At 36.3% G+C, this 25,148-nt stretch overlaps 2 protein-coding genes across 6 annotated transcripts in view; one reads left to right on the forward strand and one right to left on the reverse strand.

Moving 5' to 3' along the window:
- LOC138317669 (neprilysin-1-like) overlaps positions 1-9,490 on the forward strand; it is a 66,040-nt gene extending 56,550 nt beyond the window's left edge. For 4 of the 5 annotated variants that reach the window (XM_069259497.1, XM_069259487.1, XM_069259504.1 and 1 more), the window contains 4 exons: positions 1,050-1,115; positions 3,620-3,721; positions 6,795-6,871; positions 7,005-9,490. In XM_069259497.1, coding sequence (XP_069115598.1) covers positions 1,050-1,115; positions 3,620-3,721; positions 6,795-6,871; positions 7,005-7,104 — 345 coding nt within the window. In that variant the 3' untranslated portion in view covers positions 7,105-9,490. The remainder of the gene's footprint in view (positions 1-1,049; positions 1,116-3,619; positions 3,722-6,794; positions 6,872-7,004) is intronic. The other variant, XM_069259523.1, reaches the window with a different exon arrangement.
- A 2,617-nt stretch (positions 9,491-12,107) lies between these two features.
- Positions 12,108-25,148, reverse strand: part of LOC138317690 (DIS3-like exonuclease 2) — a 41,297-nt gene continuing 28,256 nt past the window's right edge. Inside the window, exons 16-23 of the mRNA XM_069259534.1 lie at positions 23,829-23,952; positions 23,464-23,523; positions 22,167-22,253; positions 20,490-20,637; positions 18,920-19,050; positions 18,613-18,717; positions 16,845-17,003; positions 12,108-15,448 (exon numbers count right to left, since the gene is read on the reverse strand). Of these exons, the coding sequence (XP_069115635.1) occupies positions 15,410-15,448; positions 16,845-17,003; positions 18,613-18,717; positions 18,920-19,050; positions 20,490-20,637; positions 22,167-22,253; positions 23,464-23,523; positions 23,829-23,952 (853 nt within the window). The 3' untranslated portion in view covers positions 12,108-15,409. The remainder of the gene's footprint in view (positions 15,449-16,844; positions 17,004-18,612; positions 18,718-18,919; positions 19,051-20,489; positions 20,638-22,166; positions 22,254-23,463; positions 23,524-23,828; positions 23,953-25,148) is intronic.

Raw genomic sequence — 25,148 nt, forward strand, 5'->3', positions numbered from 1 at the left:
TTTACATCAAATGGCAAATTTCCATAGAGTTTGTAAATATGTATCATCCTATATAATTTGTATTCTTCCATTGTATTAATACATATCAATTATGGACCTTTGTTGAGGTTCATATGGAGTTATATCGCCCGAGTAGAATACATTATGACCGAGGGTGTAGCCCTACACATCGCCCTCTAGCCACGTAACAGCGTACATGAAATAGGCAATGAGAATGACGGAAAATCGAAGCATACCAATTTTTTATAAAATATACATGATATATAAAATACTTTGAATGTAATGTAATATTGCATTGTGGGTAATTACTATTTGTTCGTTAGACGAAAACTGTGAGCTTTAGTGTTATGAAAAGAATAATCGAACTGCTGAATCGACCTACACTGGTCATGGGTGTAACGCACAGGTCATACATACTACACCGAATGTTGTTACGTCATTTATGTTCCCAGCGCTCGAAACAAAGTAAATATTTTGCAGCTATCAATTGCGCATCTTCACGTGTCAAGGCAAGATAATCCATTACACTCCTTACAAGCCTTGACAGAATCCGCTGCTTTCACAGTGCTTTACTGCTGCCATGTGGTGGCAAAAAAATCACTACAGTCCCGTTACTGGTCGATACGTAAACTCTAACCAATCAGAACGCTCGTTTCCGGATAATTCTCGAAAATTTAAGAGCTACTTTCGCTTTCAGACAGCCACGCTGTTGATTAGTCAAATATTGCCATTTGTAATTGATAAGTCAATATGATATATCACCACACGTATACAATTAACCTTTGAATATCAAGACTATTGATATTAATACAGCAACATAAACTTAAAAAATACATTCAATCGATTTCAAAGATTTCAAGATTCCTTACTTAAGAATAACAGAGTTTCGCGATAATTTGTCAATTACGAGCTCAGTAGGTCTATTACCTTTCATATATATATAAATATCAACATTGGTTGGTCAAGAGTTTAATAAAATATCCCAAATTATCAAAAAGCGTTTGTTAATATTTAGATCACTCATTAATTATCACCTTTTCATCAATCAGTTGAACGGGATTCAAACACAGGGCGAGAACATAGCAGACAACGGGGGACTGAAGGAAGCATACCGGGTAAGTAATGATAGCATACAACGGGGGACTGAAGAAAGCAACCAGGTAAGTAATGATAGCATGAAACGGGGGAATGAAGGAAGCAACCAGGTAAGTAATGATAGCAGATAAGGGGAGACTGAAGGAAGCATACCGGGTAAGTAATGATAGCATACAACGGGGACTGAAGAAAGCAACCAGGTAAGTATTGATAGCATACAACGGGGACTGAAGGAAGCAAAAAGGTAAGTAATGATAGCAGACAACGGGGGACTGAAGGAAGCATACCGGGTAAGTAATGATAGCATACAACGGGGACTGAAGAAAGCAACCAGGTAAGTAATGATAGCATACAACGGGGACTGAAGAAAGCAACCAGGTAAGTATTGATAGCATACAACGGGGACTGAAGGAAGCAACCGGGTAAGTAATGATAGCATACAATGGGGGACTGAAGGAAGCAACCGGGTAAGTAATGATAGCATACAACGGGGAACTGAAGGAAGCATACCGGGTAAGTAATGATAGCATACAATGGGGGACTGAAGGAAGCAACCGGGTAAGTAATGATAGCATACAACGGGGAACTGAAGGAAGCATACAGGGTAAGTAATGATAGCAGATAACGGGGAACTGAAGGAAACATACCGGGTATATATGATAGCAGATAACGGGGGACTGACGGAAGCATGCCGGGTAAGTAATGATAGCATACAACGGGGAACTGAAGAAAGCAACCGGGTAAGTAATGATAGCAGATAACGGGGGACTGAAGGAAACATACCGGGTATATATGATAGCATACAACGGGGACTGAAGGAAGCAACCGGGTAAGTAATGATAGCATACAACGGGGACTGAAGGAAGCATGCCGGGTAAGTAATGATAGCATACAACGGGGACTGAAGGAAGCATACCGGGTAAGTAATGATAGCAGACAACGGGGACTGAAGGAAGCAACCGGGTAAGTAATGATAGCATACAACGGGGACTGAAGGAAGCATACCGGGTAAGTAATGATAGCAGACAACGGGGACTGAAGGAAGCAACCGGGTAAGTAATGATAGCAGATAACGGGGGACTGAAGAAAGCATACCGGGTAAGTAATGATAGCAGACAACGGGGGACTGAAGGAAGCATACCGGGTAAGTAATGATAGCATACAACGGGGAACTGAAGGAAGCAACCGGGTAAGTAATGATAGCAGATAACGGGGGCCTGAAGGAAGCGACCGGGTAAGTAATGATAGCATACAACGGGGAACTGAAGGAAGCAACCGGGTAAGTAATGATAGCATACAACGGGGAACTGAAGGAAGCAACCGGGTAAGTAATGATAGCAGATAACGGGGGACTGAAGGAAACATTCCGAGTATATATGATAGCAGACAACGGGGGCCTGAAGGAAGCATACCGGGTAAGTAATGGTAGCAGATCTAGACAACCGGGTACTGAAGGTAGCATACAGGGTAAGTAATGATAGCAGACAACGGGGAACTGAAGGAAGCAACCGGGTAAGTAATCATAGCATATGTTTAGGTCATCCTTCCCGAAGGATCACGATGACATATTGCCATCATGTATCGTCGTCGTCGTCCGCCATGCGCCGTCCGCCGTGCACCGTCCGTAAACTTTTTACACGTTGAACTTCTTCTCAAGTTCTGCCGCTGCCATATAGCTTAAACTTCCCTGAAATTATCCTTACATGGTCCTGACCAAACGTTGTTATTTTTCGGATCGATGCGAAATCCAAGAACGCCGCCGGATCTGCCATTGTGTAAAAAATTTTTTAACATCGTCTCAAGTTCTACCGGTGCGATTTAGCTTAAACGTGCATGAAATATTCCCCAAAAAGTGTTTTTTATTTTTCAAGTCGATCCGAAATCCAATAAGGCCGCCACTGCCGCCATCTTCGAGAAACATTTGAAACTTCTTCTCAAGCTCTACCAGTGCAATTTAATTGAAACTTGCATTGGTGATCCAGACATGGTCCCAACATGGTTCCGAAATTTAAGATGTCCGGCACAACCGCCATCTTAAAAACACCTTTCGAACTTCTTCTCAAGTTCTACTGGTGCGATTAGGCTGAAACTTGCCTGAAATGATTCTGATGTGATCTTGACAAAGAGTTGTTACATTTCTGGTTGAACCCGAATCTAAGATGGATACAATGACACTATATTTAATTAATTTCCTATTCAACTATTGCCAAGGTAGTCAGATGACCGTTAATGCATTTGGGCCTCATGTTCTGTCCAATATACACTGTTTTACCAAATTGTCTTCGATAAATTTTATTTAATCCGATTAGGCATTTTCGACATTTTATTGTGCTCCATATTTGTCTTTCATTAATAAGGAGCAAACACAAATTTAAAATTACACATCCTTCCTCAGTAATTAATATGTTGTTTTCAATTTACAAACAATATCACAGCAAGAAAAGCAGTATAAAATCTCTTAATACAAAACCAAACTGCAGAATCACTTATGAGTAAGCTTTTATTTTAAAACTTTCGTTTTCAGGCTTACTCCAAATGGGAAAGAAGTCAGGAAAAGAAGGAAGACTTACTACCAGGCCTCACCCATCTTACTCATCACCAACTATTCTTTCTTAACTTCGCTCAGGTGTGTAATATTAGTCCGGAGGCTTCAGCATAAAATCGCGCACTTTGTGATTCAACTATAAAATTTTGTACACCATACTTTGACCTAGTACAAGGTATTTGAGAACGGGACCTCGAGCAGATCTTGCTGCAGGCTTCCATGACTGCCGTTTCTCAAAATTGCTGCCATAAAAATATTTAAAGTCTAATATCTTGTAAGCTAAATAAAGCTAGAATCTTGATTTTTGTTCTATACCTATATTTTCAGGGTTACTGAATGCAATTATAAACATAAAGCATAAGCCGTCGGCCATCTTCTTTTTCAAAATGGCCGACATAGAAATGTTTATATTTTAATATCTTGAAATCTTAAATAATAATTTAATTATAGATATCGAATTCTAATTCTTGTCCTATATCTGTTAGGCCATGGCCTAGAGGGGCCCACATGCACTCCTCCCAAAACTTCGAACCAATAATTTTCTGATTTTCCAGAAAACTTACCACTTTTGAGCTTCAAATCTTATTTTTTTTATTTTCTGCGGAGATATCACTGCATATATTGTGTATAATGTGTATTTGTTGTTCAATTGTAGTCATTTTGATACCTCACTTCGGTTGGAAAATATCAGTTTTATGAATATTTTTAAAGAAATTTGAGATGACGGCCATAACCGAAGTTCATCCCAACTATTGCAATGTTAACATTTTGATTTGTAATCAGTGGGTCATAAGGATTCAGAAAAAAAATATTGGATTGGAGGGTTGGGGGATGCATGTGAGACCCTCCTAGCCCATGGCCTATATATTTTGAGGGGTATTGAATACAAATATGAGTTACTAATGGGTAAAACTGTTGTCGGCCATCTTATTTATTTAAAATGGCCGACATAGAAATGTAATAAGCGGTAAGCAAGAACAGGGACTACAATTAATACAGACAATAATGTAGCGAGACCAGAAAACAGAACCAGAGCCTTTATCATATCATTAACTCAGGGCCAAGAGTTTGTCGATGTCAAGAGAAACTTTAGAAAGAAGAAACAACGTAAGATCCCAGATTGGGGGATCAGAGCCAAAAATTGATACATGCTCTGTTCCCCTTCCCCCAAGGATGTTTGTGGCCAAATTTGGTTACAATCCATGCGGAACTCTAGAATAAGTAGCGATTTATAGGATTTACCTCTATTTCCCCTATTGAGCCCTACCCCTCCTGCCCCGGGGGGTCAGAGCCAAAATTTATACAACTTCTGTCCCCCTACCCCCTAGGATATCGATGTTTGTGGCCAAATTTGGTTACAATCCATGCAGAACTCTAGGACAAGTAGCGATTTATAGGATTTACCTCTATTTCCCCTATTGGGCCCGACCCTCCTGCCCCGCGGGGTCAGAGTCAAAATTTATACAAATTCTGTTCCCCTTTCCCCAAGGATGTTTGTGGCCAAATTTGGTTACAATCCATGCAGAACTCTATGACTAGTAGCGATTTAAAGGAAATGTTGACGGACAGACGACGGATGACGGACGCCGCGCCATGACATAAGCTCACCAGCCCTTCGGGCCAGGTGAGCTAAATACAAAGCATGTCTGATCACTTTGCCGATTAATATAAGGTATTGGAACATCATACGATGTACATTGTGATTTCGGCGAGGGGATTGCGACCCTTTGGCATATACGACAGGGCCCTTTGGTTCATCAAATAAATGCTACTTTCTTATTAATTTATTTTCAAGCAAAGAGAAAGAATGTGTAAACTAGCTTCGATCTCAAATACAATAGTATTACATAGAGACACAATACGAATATACAGCAACCTCTCAAAACATACATTCATACGCGCGATAAACTGCATACATGGGGGATCCTGGCTGTTAAAAGAAGTCAAACGTCAGGCAAACTCAACCAACCAATCAACTATTGGTTTGAAAATGTTTGACAATAACTTGATTTATTCAAAACGTAGGGAGATAAATATCCATTACATTACCATAAGAGCCATTTTGAAAAAAAAAGAACATATTGGACACCTTCAAACCCACACGAATTATGCTTATAAATTAAAAGTTCAATATATGAAAATTCTGGTGTTCGTTTCACGGCAATGTAACAAAATTTTAATGCATTTTTGTTTTCAATAAAAGTCAAAAGGAAAAATCCCAGTGACTTAATTTTGGTATATGCTATACCGACTTACGCAGGTTTAGCCAAACACCAACTTTCATTACCTAATAGTATATGAGATATGTCCAGACAAGACATGCACTTAATGATAACATTGCAGACAAACGGACAGAAGAAAGAACACGGCACAAGCTCCCTCAGAAGTTCCCGGTCCATGACTAAGCGATTCATATCAACATTTATGATTTGAATTATAACTTAGCCAAAAATTGAATTTTTTTTTTTAAATTATTAAAAATAAAAGATATGGCCGACAGCTTTTATCAATTATTAATTTTGCACACAAATACACGCTCTTTTTTTATGAATTATGTTTCAGGGTATTATAAATATATCTAGGGCAGCCATTTTGATAAACAAGATGACTGACAACAGCGTTTACCAATTAGCATTGTTCATATTTCATTCAGTAACCCTGAAAATAGTAGTATAGTACAAAAATTAGGATTATATGTCAATTAATTTTCAAAATATTAGAATTTCAACATTTCTGTTTTGAAAACCAAGATGGCCGACAACATCTTTTACCAACTTCTAACGTTCACATATGCCTTCACTGCCTCTGAAAATATAGTTATTGAACAAACATTATGATTATATCTCAATTAGTTTTCAAAACATTATAATGTTCTATATCAATAAGTTTTCAAGGTTTTAGAATTTAAACATTTCTATGTCGGCCATTTTGAAGAAACTATGTATGGCACAGCACTACTAAGACATACAGTTCTGTATTCATGTTCATTGTAATACTCCATGTGTCTACTAGGTATGGTACCGCACTACTAAGACATACAGTACTGTATCCATGTTCATTGTAATACTCCATGTGTCTACTAGGTATGGCACAGCACTACTAAGACATACAGTTCTGTATTCATGTTCATTGTAATACTCCATGTGTCTACTAGGTATGGTGCGGAACCATGAGGCCAGAAGCAGCTGTAAATAGAATAAGAACAGCACTCCACAGTCCAGGACGATTTCGGTAAGCTCAACTGTACAACAGGTATATCTGCCTCGGCTGAAAAAATATTGATGTATATTAGCCACTTTATTAGATTTATGTCGCATATTGTAATTAGATAATGTACAATTAAACCTACCTGCTGTCGTTTCAGAGTAATTGGTACACTCCAGAACTCCAAAGAGTTTTCACAGGTGTTTAAGTGTCCATCCGGGTCCTACATGAATCCAGTAAATAAATGTGAAGTATGGTGAGCTTGGTTACTTCCGGAAAGGATTAAGCTGTCACAAAGTACTGCAGACAATGATGCTTTGGAATCACCTCGTCACATGGTCGGTGATGTAATTAATTACTAATCGACCATCCAAGGTCATTTTAGTGCCATAAGGAGAAGTTATTTTAATGTTCTAAGATATGGTGACAAAACCCCAGTGGTGCATTGGAGAAGTGGTCATGAGGAATGAGCAAGTTATCGAAAAACCACAGAATAACGAATATCCATGATTTAGGAATGGACACAAACTCTGCATTGGATAATGCGAAAAGTTAATGACAGAGACATTCTTGTATCAAACAGGAATGGCTTATATTGGTTGCGGATTCAGAGAGTGACATTTAACTGTAGTTAAGGGGTTATGAACTCAGATGCTGTATGAAACATGACCATGAGAAGTAATGAGCAAATGAATGTACATAATTTAACATGTTTTCTATATTTTTTAGAAAACATGCTGTGCTAATTAACTTATTGCAGCCCACGTATAATACCGTTACTAGTCTTCGTCACATTCAACTGGTGCAAAACTTATAACATTGTTCAATCATAATATTGGGACAATTACCTTTGTTATATCGACCAATTGAAAACGGTAATTTGTATGATGAATTAATTAGTTGTGGTAAAGTCCTTGTCGACAGTCAAACTGCATGAAATATTTCACGTATTCGATTACAAGAGCATTATTCAAACTATAGTAACTCAATTTACATTGTTTAATCAATAGACTTTTTCTTTGTTGCAGTAAACACACTAAAACATGTGAAGTTATTGTAAATAGTCAATTCAAGTTCATGTACCTTTAGTTTACAAGTTAATACAACACAGTTTTGATACTACTAATTGTATAACCTTTAGCAGAATTGATTTCATGTTAATATATGAATCGCAAATTTATGAAGATTGTAAAATAAAGATGTAGATAAAAATACATGTGTATAGGGTTCTTGGCGCCCACCAAAGAATGATCTATCTCTGACAATGAAAAGAGTGATCTTTTTCTGTTTTTTAAACTTCACCTATCTAAATTCAAGATGGCGGTCTATCGACTATTTTGTTGACCGGCGGTCTGTCGGCCATCTTGTGGGTTTATTTATAAGTTAAGCAACCTATTAACAGCCAGGGTCATGTAAGGACGTGCCAGGTTTGTTGGTGAAGGAAAGCCGGAGTACCCTGAGAAAAACCACTCGGCCACCACGGCCCCTATCGGCCATCTTGTTGACCAATGTGTACCTAAATGGAATATGCACAATAAGGGCCCTAGGTAAACCTACTTATGAAATGAGACAGATCACTTTAGTATTTCCTGAGAAAAAGCGGAAATAATCTTCAACTATCAAAATCCAAGATGGCGGCCTGGCGGTTATCTTTATGATTGATCGGTCCCAAAATGCAATATACACAACTAGGGCCCTAGGGGAACCTACATATGAAACTTGTGATATATCCCTTCTGTAATGTTTAAGAAATAGTGGTAACAAACAACAACAATGAAAATCCGAGATGGTTGTCTGTCGGCCGAACGGTCCAAAAATGATATTTGTACAATTAAGGCCCTTGGAGGAACCTAAATATGAAATTTGAAAAGATCACTTCAGGTCTTTTTGAGAAATAGCAGTAACAAGACCGTTTTAGGGACGGAAGGATGGCGTACGTTAATTAAAGGTAGAAGGATTCATTTTCGACGCCTCCCCTAGAAATTGGAGGTTATATTTTAGTTTGAAATAAATTTCCATCAATCAATACAATCATATTTAGATTATATTAGCGTTATAATACATACGTTTTTATTATGTTTAAAATCGTCAAACAGATAAATCCATGGTTCCCGCTCGATAACTTTAGTGTTTATCGTCCGATTTCAACTAAATTTGGTGTATTGCTTTATATCAATGAGATCTTAGATGGGTTCGATACTGGTCAAAATCCATCAATATTTGCAAGAATTATGGGACTTGATTACTTCACTTAATTACTATTTTTGTGATGCTGTGCAGCCGACACGTCCACGTCCGTGGAATTCTTGTTTAATATACTGCTGAATTATTCAGCTTTAGTGCGCTGAAGGGACGTTTTCGTCTTTTATCATAATTTAAGGTTGGGCGGCTGTTGCCAACATTTCTAGTCTATCGAAAGGACTCAATCTGGACGTGTCTAACCATTTCAAAATAATAATTATTGTTAAAATTCATTTTTTACTGATGCAATTTCTTTTTTTTTCCAGTTTTCAGGATACGTAGCATAATGTTCCGTGTAGCTAGTCATACATTGTACATATACAATTACTGACAGTAATTTGAAATACATGTATATTGTTCTCATTGTAGTAGTTTTATTTTTTAACATAAAAATCCTTCAGTTTAGAGAGTTTGTATTTTTTTATAAAATGTACAGTAAAGTACGGTTATGATGAAGATATGGGGACAAACGAAATTACGATAGTTCGTTAAATATATATCATAAACATCTTATTGGAACCTTGTCTGGGGGATATCACATTAGTTATAACCATAACTCGTTATCAACATGTTTTACCGTAGTGTTAAATCAGTTCTAGAACTAAACTCTTTACTGGTCAACTGTCCATACTATAATAGTAGTTATCAGTTCCATAACACCCGGTAAAACAGCCATAATGATACGTTCGTCCTCGGCATTAATGATATCGATCAGGACGCCCTTATTCTTTCATAACTACGGGTGTAATACTGGCTGGTCTAGGGCAATACACTCATGCCGCCTGAGGCTGTATTGCATGGCTACCCATGCAAGAAATCCTCGTTACGTCACGGCGTCAACAAAATTTCTATTTCCTCGGTAACATTTAAACATTTTTTTCACAAATTGACTGGTTTTACTATGAAAGATGCAAACAATGGAATTTTTATTGAAAATATCACGTATTTTTCATGTATAAAAATTGACTTTCAGCCGTGGATTTCTTCGAATTTATTTTGAAATGGCGGGAAAGTTGTAAAATTGCAATAAAACGTCGAGATATGAAAGAAAAATACCCTTTCATTAGTGGTTATGAAGGATAGGGATATTCTATCCTCGGGATCACAAAATGTTGCAAAACTACATTTTGTGACCCTCGGGTAGAATATCCCTATCCTTCATATCCACAGATAAAAGGGTCTTATTATACAGTACAATCGTTACGAGTTATGTTTGTATAACGCAGTGGCATGAAGTAACAAATGCACAATCATTTTACTACCATTGAACACGTCTATCATAGCTATCTTGACGACACATGTTAATCACAAAATCTTTATGTAATGCAGTGAGAATGATCGCATATTTCATTAGTGTATCATGGCATTGAACATTGGACAACGAACGACAATGGACAAAAGGCAATTAGCTATATAGAATAGGTCACTTGAGATTTCGTCTCCGGTGACCTGAAAGTTAATCGGGCAAAAATTTAAAACCTTGACCAATCAAAAGTCCGGTAAGTCATGTTCCACTAGAGGGATATCAATATATTTTTAGAGATTTATAGAATCTTTCCCTACCTAGAGGGTATGAGAACGATATAACAACCCTGAGGCTTGCCGAGGGTAGGATATTAAGGAATTTCCCGAGGTTGTGATATCATTGTCACACTCTCACAGGTATGGAATGATTCTTTGTCTCCCATATACATTGAGAAAATAGCACAAAAAAAAAAAAAAAAAAAAAAAAACAACAACAAAAAACAACCATTTTCACCGCGACATGAACATGGTTCCGATGACTGCACGCCAATATTGATGACGTCTTCAACAATGCACGCCACGTAAACGCCAAACCTCGATTGAGGACTTACTGTGTCATCTTAGTGACGCACTCACTGTATACATACATTGTAGTTATGAAGGATGATCAGGTCTTGAATGGAAAATTATTGCTCCTCTTTCCAACGGTAGGTTAAACTTATTCAATTGAACAAACTTTGTAGCTTTTTACCTCGCCATGTAAAGAGCTCTTGACCTTATTGAACGATTTCAGCCTAGCTATATATGACCCCTGTAATAATTCATTTGAACAAACATTAATTGGTAGCCTTACAGCCCAGCATTCTACATGCATGTCTCTGGTTGATTCTTTTCCAATTTTACCCTTTACCATAAATGCAGCGGCAATGGGTGCTGTGCCATAAAGTCACTCGCCTTTTTGGGCATGCCGGTAAGCAAAAACATATCGCAACATTTTCCTTTGTAAAATTATCCATTGTTTGTTTTCAATTATTTAGATACCAAGGAACTATAACAACCAACTAGAGGAAGTGTAAATTTCTAGAATGAAATTCTAACAAAATTCCAAATTTGCCACCGCCCCCCACCACCTCCCCTTACGGGTCGGACCATGCACATTTGTATAAAATACGATTGTCCTTTCCCAACAATGTTTCAAACCAAATTTGGTTACCATCCATCCAAGCATTAAGGAGAAGTATTTTAAAGGTAAAATTAAGAAAATGATGTTTCAAACTAAATATGGTTGAAATCCGCTTTATGGTTAAGTATGATTAGCATTTCCATGAAAAAGTTTACGCACGACGGAGGATTAAGCACGATGACTATTGGTCCTCCTGACCCTTCGGGTCAAATGACCTAACAAGAGGCCATGAAGGTCTGTATTGCTCACCTGAAGTGTAAAGTAATTTTCTGTATACAGGTTAATTATTCCTTTTAAGCAGAAATTTAAATATTTACCTATAACTTCCATATTGGGCACCACTTATTCCGCTTCAGGAGGTCAGAGCCAAAATTTATACAAACTTTGTTCCCCTTCCCCCTTCAGAATGTTTCTGGCGGTTCAGTATAACTTGTCATAACATGCCTAGTTGATCATAGTGTCACTTTATTTCCCGGAATTAGGCCAATAAGGGGTGTTTCAGTACGTTAAAAATGAAAGTAGAACCTAAATAATTTTACCAAAACTTCAGTTATGAAATTATAAAGAACAAACACATACACACAAAAACCAGGAAATGTTATTTTATTTATCACTGACATTCAAGCAAAAGATATAAAGAAAATTTGAGTACCATAAAAATTTTAAAAGATCTTTTGTTTTATTTAACTTTATTCTACTTTTTTTTGTTAATAATTTACATTTTATTCAGTTTTTTCATCAATACATAATATAATTTACACAAGATAACTGAGATCAATGATCATCATACATGCTTCATATATATTAACTCTTTCTCAAATGTGTAATCATACAAACCCTTACACTAATGCATAGAACTTTCTCATGCTGTAGATTTTCAATATGCATACACAAAACACTTTCTTACTTGCTAAGATTCGTTCCTGGTCATTACACTTGCATTCACATACCCACAGCACTTTCAATTTTTTTTTAGTATAACATTTTATCTATCCATACATGTACATTAAAGGGACAATTCAGTCTAAGAGAACATTAAAATTTGTACATATATCGGAAAACCCCCAGTTCTAATGGAAATTAAATCATTCGGTTTTACTGTGATATGCCTGAAAAGCCCATGGTGCTGACATGTGTGTAAAATGTTCAACTTGCTCGCTGTCCGCCATTACATATTGTGGTCGAACTTCTTGTATGCCGAACCCTGCCCCTTGCTCCTAGAGTAATGCAACTCTTTGTCTAGAACTGCTCAAATCGCTCTGACAGTAGTGTGTTTACCTTATTAGGTAAAAAGTCTTGACTCAAAATCATTTTATCACCTTCTCGGTGGTTATATAGTTCATTTGTTTAACGTGCGTAACTTTGGCTCGGGTATAGTTACAGCGTCCGTATTGTACCTGCTAAATTGTATTGATCAATGATTTGATATTTCAACGATATAAATTAAAATACTTAACAATGTCATGGAATTTGTCAATTTTTTACGTTATATGTTTCATAAGAAATGTAGAACAATACATTTATGCCATATTTTGCTTCTTGGTTATGTAAAATAATTAGCCAGAGTGAATTGTCCCTTTAACTTATATATATAGCACTTTCTTACTTAGTAAATATCTTATTTTATTCATCCAAACACTTACATTCACATATCACTTTGCACTTACATTCCCACAGAGTACTTTCGAATTTATTCTTATTTTTATAACTCTTGGAAACAACTTAAATTCATTCTTTACTCACCTTCTAACTTAAAATATGATTGTTGTCATATAAAACACTTCATATTGGTGTATATGGATTATGCAAATTAATTGTGCATCCTTGTCCCCAATTGGGCCCCTTGACAGGTCAATCCCACATTCATTTTAGTTTGAATCGCCATCCAATAGGCATCAGGATGATATTACGTAATGGTAAAAAAAACCCAGGGATATTGCTTACGTTATTTACTACAACAAGTATATCAATAAAGCAATAATTACCTGTTTTGGCCCTGTCACAGTGGGTTAATGCCATCATTTCTAAAAGTTAAAATCTGAAGCAACCACCTTACTTATATTTATATTGACTGATACCAGTGAAATATGACTACATTATGTACCAATTATCACACAGGTCCAGAAAAGAAGCCGTTTATATGATCAATGATGCAAAATTGAAAATGCCCTCCCCCCTTTTTGCCCCGCCCCTGAGGCCCCTGGGGGAAGGGGTCACCTCATCATTGTTATGAATTTAAATCTCAACCACAAATGGATGTTACCATTAAAATATTATCAAAGATGATTTGTATATGGTGTTGGCTTAAATCATACAAAGACTTTGTAACCATTTAAAAAAATTTAACTAAGTTTATAAATCAATGTAAAACAACATCAAGAATTATACAATACTGTCATAATTTCAATAAACCAGAAATCTATCAAATGGAGAACCAGGTCTTTTGTTTTTCGAGATCCATGTTAAAAAGAAGTTGTCAATTTAAAACTGAAGGTTCTGTTTCCGAAATTACCAGTGAATAATCACGACATAAAGTTAGAACATACATGAATATCTTAACCACAGAATTATAATTAATTAAGCTACTTTTACTAGTAGTACTTTAAAGTGCTGATATAGCAAGTTCTTTCACAAGCCACTACAACATACTAGTATAGCAGCAACAGTGATATTTAAAGTTGTATGTGCCGTAAATAGGCAACATATTTGAAATATTATTTCTTCAGTAAGCTTTTTAAAATCTAGTCCGCTATAAACCTGCCTATATTATTATGCCCTTTTTTCATTATTTTTCCCTAATATATTGTCAGCTCGCGATACCTCTTAAGAACGTGAAATCCTAGGACAGATTTGGCCTACGCTACTTCATCGGCATATTCCTAAAACATCGTCCATGTAATGCTGGGAAAACATACACATACCTATTCATTGGGATCTTATGTACTCCATTGCCTTCATAATACATGTAAATGTAATAAGCACAACTAGGGCCCTAGGGTAACCTGCATATGAAATTTGAGACATATCCTTTCAGCACTTGCTGTAAAATAGCAGAAACAAACATCAACGATCAAAATTCAAGATGGCGGCCTGTCAGCCATCTTGTTTACTGATCAATTCCAAAATGCAATATGCACAACGAGGATCCTAGAAAAACCTGAAAGTGAGAGGGATCCCTGCTTTCTGAAAAACAGTGGTAACAATAATTGTTAGATGGACGACAGACCATGGATGAAAGTCTATTTGAATAGCAGATATGGGCTAAAAATTCATTCATAAAACCATTACATCTTCACTGTATTCAAAGTCATTAACAATTAATTCTTGACACAGTTACATCTTCACTGTATTCTGGGTCATTAACTGTTCTTTCATGACACAGTTACATCCTCACTGTATTCTGGGTCATTAACTGTTCTTTCATGACACAGTTACATCTTCACTGTATTCTGGGTCATTAACTGTTCATTCATGACACAGTTACATCTTCACTGTATTCTGGGTCATTAACTGTTCATTCATGACAAAGTTACATCTTCACTGTATTCTGGGTCATTAACTGTTCTTTCATGACACAGTTACATCTTCACTGTATTCTTGGTCATTAAACTGTTCATTCATGACACAGTTACATCTTCACTGTATTCTGGGTCATTAACTGTTCTTTCATGACACAGTTACATCTTCACTGTATTCTTGGTCATAAACTGTTCATTCATGACACAGTTACATCTTCACTGTAATCTCGGTCATAAACTGTTCTTTCATGACACAGTTACATCCTCACTGTATTCTGGGTCATTAACTGTTCATTCATGACACAGTTACATCTTCACTGTAATCTCGGTCATAAACTGTTCATTCATGACACGGTTACATCTTCACTGTATTCTTGGTCATTCGACTGACTGCTCTTCAGGTCTGTTTAATGTTGCCTAAAAAATAAACAAAAACCTTTCCTTTAATTTTAAAACATAATTAGATGTTAAATTTCTCTATATACCGGAATCCTGCCATTTGTATACTATAAAATTGATGTTAAAATTAGCCAAGTTTTCTTTACAGCATGCTACTGGCAAAATATAAGCTCTCCAAGAAGTTACTGTCCAAGTAAAGATTTTGGCCTTTTGGGCCAGAGTCCCTTGACCTTGAATTACGGTTAAGGTCTTTCATTTGAACTAACTTGGTAGCCCTTTATCCCAGTATGACACATGCTCAATATGAGGTCTCTAGGCCTCTTAGTTATGGACAAGAAGTTCTTTGGTTAGAAGAACTAAAACATCTTCCATGTGTCAACGAGGGACAATCTGGTGACAAGTTGATAATAACATTAAAGGAAGGAAGTTAAACATTATGTTGTACAAATTCTATTTGTGTTTAGTTGATGAGAAATTAATCCGAGTAATGTTATTGTTTTTGAAAGGTGCGTAGCTACCATACATTCCCATGCATCCACATAATTTTCCTGCTCATTTATGAATTAACACTGATTTAAACACTAAATTTACACTGAACAATAATATTTAGATATCGTACACATACATGTCTAAACATCCTCTAAAAGTTGTATGCCAATCATTAACATGTCTAAAATCTAAAATTTCTATCAGATACATTGCTTGGGTTCAATAAATCATTTAACCATTAGTGTTACTATGGTATCACATGGTTGGGAATGCTAGTAATCATATACAATTATGGCACTCTGTGGGGGGATTCCTATGGAATTGTCTCCCTGGAAAGAGTTATTTTTGGGGGTTAGAGCCAAAATTTATACAAATTTGTTTCCCTTTCCCCAAGAATATTTCTAGGCCAAAATTTAGTTAGAATGGGCCCCGCCCCTCCTGCCCCCGGGTGGTTATACAAATTTAAAGAAACTCTGAACTGGCCGATGCAGAACCTATGACAAGTAGGATTTAAATGTGAAAGAGCCCATGACATAAGCTCACCGTCCCTTCGAACTAAAGCTTTGAGCTAAAAACCGTAACCTTGTGGCTATAGGTTTTGGGGGACTAGGAATTTTGTACTTATTAGCGATGGCGGTATGTGGGCTTTGGCAGTAATAACAGGGTTTTAAATCGTGAGGAAATCTGTTCCAAACAAAATGGTTCCGATATGCTGGGTTGGGGATTCATCGGGGAGGTAAAATGAGGGACTAGTACTGTAGTTAGTTCTATCTTTTCTTACAGCTACCATGATACCATAATATGGTTTATGTGGTGCAGCCAAACACTAGAGCATACTACCGATTGGCTGACAATGAATTATTCTGAAATAAACAAAAAAAAAATGTGCTGTAAATGGTTTATGTATATATGACCTACTACTCACCATCCAAGACAGGGGTAGCTTGCCTTTGGTGATAGTACAACGGACCTTAGAAAAGACAGTCAGTGTCTGAGTTATCTCCCTTGTCATCCCATCTGCTTGCTTCCAGACTAGAATTAATTTTTCTCCATTCATGTATCTGACAATTTTCAGTGGCAAATTCTGTTCAATAAATAAAATCCTCATTCACATAAGTATTAATGACATTAGAAGTTATCTCATTACATAATCTTTTTTTTTTTTGAAAACATTTTGTTTCTGAGAGCGCGAGACAGAAAGAAATCTTCTTTTATTTCAATTTATGTAAGAAAAACTATTTATATTCAATTTTCTTACCAACATTCAAAAAAAATATTCCCCAACAAGTATTAAAACGAAAGACCCATGGGACTTAACAGTCATTTGACTATTGGTACTATACAAAACCTCAAAGAATATAGTGGTGGCAAAACAAAGAACTCTTTTAATAGAAGAAGTTCAGGTTCTGATATATTTGATGAATTGGACCTTGAAAGAAGGTTTTAAACAAACATTGTATCCCTTCTTACCAATATGTTAGGCCTCTTAGCTATAAAAGAAGTTGTTTAAAATATTTTAATCTAAGTAACTCTTATGACCTTAAATGGTGGTGAAGATTTGAACAATCTTTGTAGCCATTCATAATAGCATGTCATAGGCCCAATATCAGGTCTCTAGGCCTCTCATTTATTCACAGAAAATCATTAAGATTTTAGCCATATTGACATGTGTGACCTTGAATGAAGGTCAAGGTCATTCATTTGAACAAACTAGGTAGACATTCATCCTACCATACCACAGGTATGATTATCTATAGCTAGCTAGGTGGCTAAGGCCCTTTAGTTAGTATTTAGGCCTACTTTTCCTTTAGGCTTTAGCTTTAGATATTTAGGCCTCTTACTTGAGGCTTTAGATATTAACAAGAATTCAATTAAAGAGTTTAGCAATTTTGACCTGTGTGACCTTGAATTAAGGCCAAGGTCATTTATTTGAACAAACTTGGTAGCTCTTCATCCAAGCATGCCACATGCCAAATGTCAGTACACTGGGCTTTTTGGTTATTGAGAAGAAGTCATTTGAATAAAAAATTTGAGCGCATCGGAAAGAGCATGATGACATATTTATATAGACGATGCATGATAACAAGTGATTATCCTGGCTCTAAAAAAATAATCAGTGTTCCCGATCACGCGGAAACGTGTGTGAATCATGTACAATTTGTGTTATTGCACACATAAATTTGACAACCTGTACGTGCATGCATGCTTAAATATTTTCCATTATTTGGTGATAATTGTTTCTATTATCTCTCATTTTGATTGAAGAAATTGTAAGTGAGTCAAAACGTGTTTTGCAATACCGAAAGTATTCCTTTCAGTAAACATTAACTGCAGCCCACCAAGCGACAGATGTGTTAACTACTTATCTGCGTTGTCCTATGTAAAATCCGAGACCATACCCATGACCATCGGTAGTCTCGGGACATATCGCTCAAAGAGCATGTGTTACGGGAAGCAATTTACAATGCAGATTTTAATCGTGTGATAACAACTAGAGTTGTTGTCCAGTACTATCATAGAGTATAAATATGGTAAGTCGGTTTATGTGTGTATATCAACATGATATGGTCCAACACTGTTTATATGAATACAGTTTTAATAAGCCATTTTTTAGTGAGATTTTTCATTGTATGAGAAAGCCCTAAAGTCATCTGGGCCTAGGATAAGCTTTGTATGGCCATAGTTGAACTTACTTCCACATAAACTCGTTTAGTGAACCCGAGGTCGAGGAAGTATAAATCCACTGAATGGTCCAAGAATCCAGTTACCATAGCAGCTGCCTGCAATGGTCCAGTTTCCTGTAAGTAAAGGAAGCAATAAATAATTTACTTGATATCATTATCGTGTGATTCGTCAAGTGGAGATAAGTAAGACAATGATTATTTACGCATTGAACAGCTAATCAGTCAATGATTTTATCTGTTTAAATAAAAGCTAGCAAGACGATGATATGACGATGATTTTACTAGTCATGTAAAAACTCTGAAAAATAAAATTTACCTGTATAAAAGCAGAGAAGAAGACATCTGCACAAGTCTCTGATACTTCTTTGGCTGCCTTCTTTCTGGTGTTACAGTTACCACAGATTTTGTCTAACTGTGACTTGTCCATATTGATTTGTGACTTGCCTGCTAAAAAAAGCAATTAACCAATTAACACAAACTATATATATATCTTCAATAACAACAAATGAAACTAATATTAGGACTATGGGCACCTCTAATTTGACTGACTTTATCATCAAACAGCTATATGCTCCAACACTTCAGCTGATATCTACTCCCAAATGGATATAACATCAAACAGCTATGCTCCAACACATCAGCTGGTATCTACTCCCCAATGGATATAACATCAAACAGCTATGCTCCAACACATCAGCTGATATCTACTCCCAAATGGATATAACATCAAACAGCTATGCTCCAACACATCAGCTGGTATCTACTCCCCAATGGATATAACATCAAACAGCTATGCTCCAACACATCAGCTGATATCTACTCCCAAATGGATATAACATCAAACAGCTATGCTCCAACACATCAGCTGGTATCTACTCCCCAATGGATATAACATCAAACAGCTATGCTCCAACACATCAGCTGTTATCTACTCCCCAATGGATATAACATCAAACAGCTATGCTCCAACACATCAGCTGTTATCTACTCCCCAATGGATATAACATCAAACAGCTATGCTCCAACACATCAGCTGACATCTACTCCCCAATTAATGGATATAACATCAAACAGCTATGCTCCAACACATCAGCTGATATCTACTCTCTAACGGATATAACATCAAACAGCTATGCTCCAACACATCAGCTGACATCTACTCCCCAATTAATGGATATAACATCAAACAGCTATGCTCCAACACATCAGCTGATATCTACTCTCTAACGGATATAACATCAAACAGCTATGCTCCAACACATCAGGTAGTATCTACTCCCCAATGAATATAACATCAAACAGCTACACTCCAACTTATCAGCTGGTATCTACTCCCAAATGGACTGCTGAACGGTCCAATCCAAATATTGATACCCTTCACAAACTAACCTTCGATAGAACCACGAGAAAGATACTATAATATACAATAACACCCATCCCTTTCCTATCTTTTTTTCCCCTCGATCCCACTCTTTCTTATCCTAACTTCTCTCCTGTAAATGTAACATCTTGTCTCCCCCCTGAATAAAAGTGTGTGTGGAAAGAATGAAAATAAAAACAAAAAGACAAATATTATATGTAATTATAATAAACACATCATGTATAATTCAAATATTCTAGTAAGAAAGTGTGGGGGTGTATGTATGTATCAGGGTATGTGAGTTGTATGTGTGTATGTGTGAGTATGTGTATGTTTGTGTGTATAGTGTGATGTGTGGGTGTTGTCTTGTTGTTAATGTTATATACATGTACAAAATTTGAAAAATAAAAAAAAAATTATAAAAAAAATAATATACAATAACATGAATGACCTGCTTATCATTGCAAAATATGTGACCTTTTGAAGAAACATGCTACAATCTGCATCAGTCGTACATAGCACATACCTAATGCTGCTGCGAGTGCCCTATGAACCATGACGTCAGCGTAACGGCGGATAGGACTCGTGAAGTGAGTGTAGAGAGGAACATTGAGGCCGAAGTGATGATACAATGTTTCATCTTCTATACAGCCATTACAGAAATACAAGGCCAACTACAATCAGAAAATTCAGAATAATTACACTTAATTTTATTCTGCTAATAAAAATACTTAATAATTAACATACCTGTCAACTTTCAAGAATTGCAATGCGAGAGAAAGCATGCGAGTGAAATTTTCAAATCAGATAGCTGGCACATACACGTCTCTTCTCATTATCATTTTAAGCATAAGCACTCTTCAAATTCTGCAAAAAGATGAGATGGAAATATTTATTATAGCTGCTTAGAACATGGTAAATATGCATTTTCCAAGTGTTGGATGAAAAATAAGTAAGCATCAAGGTCAAAGATCTGTCACTTAGTTGTCCTTTAGTTTGATGTGATTGCATCCATAATCAATAAAGATATCTGCTGATGATTAAACCTGTTTGAACGGTCAGTGTTTTTAATGTCATTAAATGACTGGTTAAAGTCTCTAAAATATCAATTTTTACTCAACCAAATAGGTATTTGCTGTTCTGTTCGGCAGAAAACAAGCCTAATGTTAAGTGGGTTACGTTTAAAGTCCAAGTATGCCTATCTGTCTTATTTTTTTCATGATATAAAAGAATGTTGAAACTAAAAACATGTCTGTTAGACATTTTTAAAGTGCTTGCTAACTACTTCCCTAAAACTTAATTTCCAGTACAATATGCATCTATAAAGCCATTGCTCTGAGATATTTTTGTGACGAACATAACTACACAACGTCTGTCTGAACTCTTTCGAGAATGGGTTATGAACTTTCCGACTTCCATTTGGCAAAATTTGCAACGTCTAAGGCGACTAGTTTAAAATGAAGGCACGTTATCGACTTTCAACACCTGCTGTACTAAAGACATTAAGAAATGTTTATAAATATTCTTTGATATAACTTAATTTCAACTACATCTGCAAATACTAACAATATCGGGGTCGTATCTAACATGACTTTTTGTTGATAGTTACGTATAATGTGGCTTTAATTCTACATGTGCTCCAAAGTAGATGTAGCTTTACATGTAAATTTAATTGTAACTTTGCTGCATGTGAAGTTCCGACATTTTGTGAAACTCATTTTTGACATAACTAACATCTACAACTACCTTTTTGTCTACATGTAGAATTACAATTGTAATGAAACTAATTTTAAGTCCTTGATCATAACTGACAGGTTCTGATGGGAATTCTATGGCAGATATTGGATATTTCTTCTTAATATGGGGAAAATTGGGAGATTACATGATGTTTTTAGCGATTGTGGGAGATTCTGTATGGTGGTTTGAAATTGCAAGAGACTGCATGATGGTAAGGTATGCTTATTGCTGGGTTGAGAAATGACCAACTAGGTTCTGATTAATACCAACAGAGCCATTGCTTTTATCAACCTTTTTCTTAGTGTCCCTCAGAACTGAAGGAGAGCATCAGTATCAAAGCCATTAGCTTTTAGAGCTGAGAGGCCTACACATTTAATAAAATGGAATGTATGTATCATCTGGCAATAAACAGGTGAACCAGTGGTCTAATGATATATAGAATTAGGTCAGAACTCCTTGTATTTACCTGCATTGGTTTAGAGCACATGACTGACAGCATTGTTAGTTTTCCAAGGTCATTGGGGTCTTGCCTGGCAACAGCATTAAGGCATTGCTGCAATACAAAATTTAAAATTGGAAATCTATGACGCCATTTCTTGACAATTGTCAGTAATAGATAAGGGGCCGAGTCATGGGTATCTGACTAACTAATGAGAACATAACAGAAAAACAAAGATAATGACTTTTGAATGATCATATATCAAAATAAGCAAAATACAATAAAAGGCCAACTATGCTTTCAAAACAAAAAATACAATTTTATTTATCTAATAACAATCTAAATTAGCATATAATTTAACATGAAGTTAAAACATCACATAAATGCCAGATTTCAAGTTAACAATGACGGTTCATTTTATTGTTTTGCAGTCTGGCATAATGATAGTCAACTTCTGTGTGGTGATGTAGGGATGCTATACCGAGGCAATGTGAATGCTATCCAATGCTAAGTTTCAGAAAAGAAGTCGTTTATAATTATGGAAATAGCCAAATTGACGCCTTTGGCCTTTGCCTCTCAGGCCACCTAGAGGTCAGTCCTACCATTTGTACAATTTAACATCCACACCTCATAGGGATGCTACCATTGTAATCGATTGATTAATGGACTATTTATTTAACTTTTAGCCTTACGACTTACAAGTACATGTAACTGCTAAAGTACCAAATGCTGTAGTTGTTGCAAAACTAGAATATGACTCTATTAAATCTATCAGTAATGACTAGCACTATTAGGACTACTATGTATGATAAGAAACTGGGAATACAGTAAATTCAGGGGGGAGACTGTTATTTATGGCATTTTAACATGGAAAATTTCAAAAACTTCATTTGGGGGACATAAAAGTTTCATTTGCACCATAATGAGTAAACCAATATGAGCGCTATACCAGGCTAAGTTTTAGAGAAGAAGTGATCTATCCATTTATACAACAAGAGGTCCCAGGGCCTTAATGTCATCTGACTACCTTGGCAGCAGTTGTATAGGAAATTAATCAGATATGGTATCATGGTGGCCAAATGTAACAATCCATTTCAGACACGTTTCAGCCAAATCGCCCCGCTAGAACTTCAAATATGTTCTCAAAAAAGTGGCTGCGGTAGCCATCTTGGATTTCAGATCGACCCATAATAACAACACTTTGTTGGGAGCATGTAAGGATCATTTCAGGCAAGTTTCAGCCAAACCAAATCTGCTGGGATTAAATATACACTAGTTATCATTAACCTTACAACCCAATACCTTAACTGTTTGTTTTACTTACCTGCAACGCAAGAGAGCTTGAGAAGTCTAACGGTATTCCAAGCTTTTCACTGAGCTTTTCCTGTCAATCAAAAAAATTGTATTTAAATCTATTCTCACTGCAGATTATAATCTTAATGCATCATTTGACTTTAATTATCATAAATTAGAACAATCATTACATGATAGCTACAATACCCAAAACTTATATCATGGTGAAGTTTTGATCACCATAAACTGTGAATGAATTAAGACAATCATTTCCAATAAATCAAATTCAAATTTGACAAGACAATGTCCTGGTCAAACTTAATGTGTCAACGTATAGACAATGTCCTGCTCAAACTTACTGTGTCATTGCATAGATGATGTACTGGTCAAACTTACCATGTCATTTGCAGTACTTTGGTCAGGATTTGGATGACGTCGTAATAATGCTGTTTCTGGTAAGCAGCTGTTGATTTTATGAGCAACTGCCATATTAGCCAGTAACATGAATTCTTCTACAAGTCTAGAATAGAACATTTATTTTAATTCAATACAGCAAACATATTAGGTACTAAAGGTGGAAAAAGTCAACATCATAGAAGGAATAAATTAGGTAAGTTATTGTCACCAATAATTTTTGTAATGAGGTAGGACAATGGTCAAAATTTACTGACAGGCCGTCTGTTTTGCACAGCTCAAAATTTGATTGAAAAGTTAGAATGCCAATATTCTACATAATAAAAGAACAAAAATCCCTGTCTTGCAACTTTTTTCATGGACTTAACAATTTACTTTAACTCCTATAAAACATCATAGCCTATTTGACCCCTGTCATCTTAAATGAAGGTCAAGGTCTTTCAATTAAACAAACTTGGTATCCCTTAATCCCAGCATGTTATAGGCCCAATATCAGTACCCTGGGCCTTCTGGGTATTGAGAAGAAGTTGTTTAAAGAATCTAGCCTTTTTGACCCCTGTGACTTTAGCCCTTTTGACCCCTGTGACCTTGAATGAAGGTCAAGGTCATTTATTTGAACAAACTTGGAATCCCTTTACCCGAGCATGCTACAGGCCAAATATCAGTATCCTGGGCCTTAAATTATTGAGAAGAAGTCGTTTGAATGAAAAGTTTATGCACAGCGCAAGATGACGGACGGTGCAAGATGACAATAGGTCATCCTGACCCTTTGGGTCAGATGATCAAAAATCCTGCTGCATACCCTACACATGGTCCTAAATATCACTGCCAAGTTTCATTGAAATCAATACAGTAGTTTAGAAGAAGTTGTTTGGACAAATTTTGAAACCTGTACCATGGCAACAAAAATTTCGAAAATTAAAACCTGGATGCACATTTACACATCGTCCAAAACAATACTGCCAAGTTTCATTGAAAAGTAGCCTTTAAAAAAGTTGTCCAGACAAAATTAAACTGTTTATAGTGACCTGGTTGCCATGGCAACAAAATTTCACACACTAAAACCTGCATGCACATCTACACATGGTCCCCAACAATACTACTAAGTTTCATTGAAATCAGTCCAGTAGTTTAGGAGGAGTTGTCCGGACAAAAGTTTTCTACACTAACCACATCTACATATCATCTGAAACAATACTGCCAAGTTTCATTGAAAATGACCCAGTAGTGTAAGAGGAGTTGTCCGGACAAAATCAACCTGTGTATAGTAACCTTGTTACCATGGCAATCAAAATTTTGACA

This window comes from Argopecten irradians, chromosome 1 (genome assembly GCF_041381155.1).
Source record: "Argopecten irradians isolate NY chromosome 1, Ai_NY, whole genome shotgun sequence".
NCBI classification, from domain to species: Eukaryota; Metazoa; Mollusca; class Bivalvia; order Pectinida; family Pectinidae; genus Argopecten; species Argopecten irradians.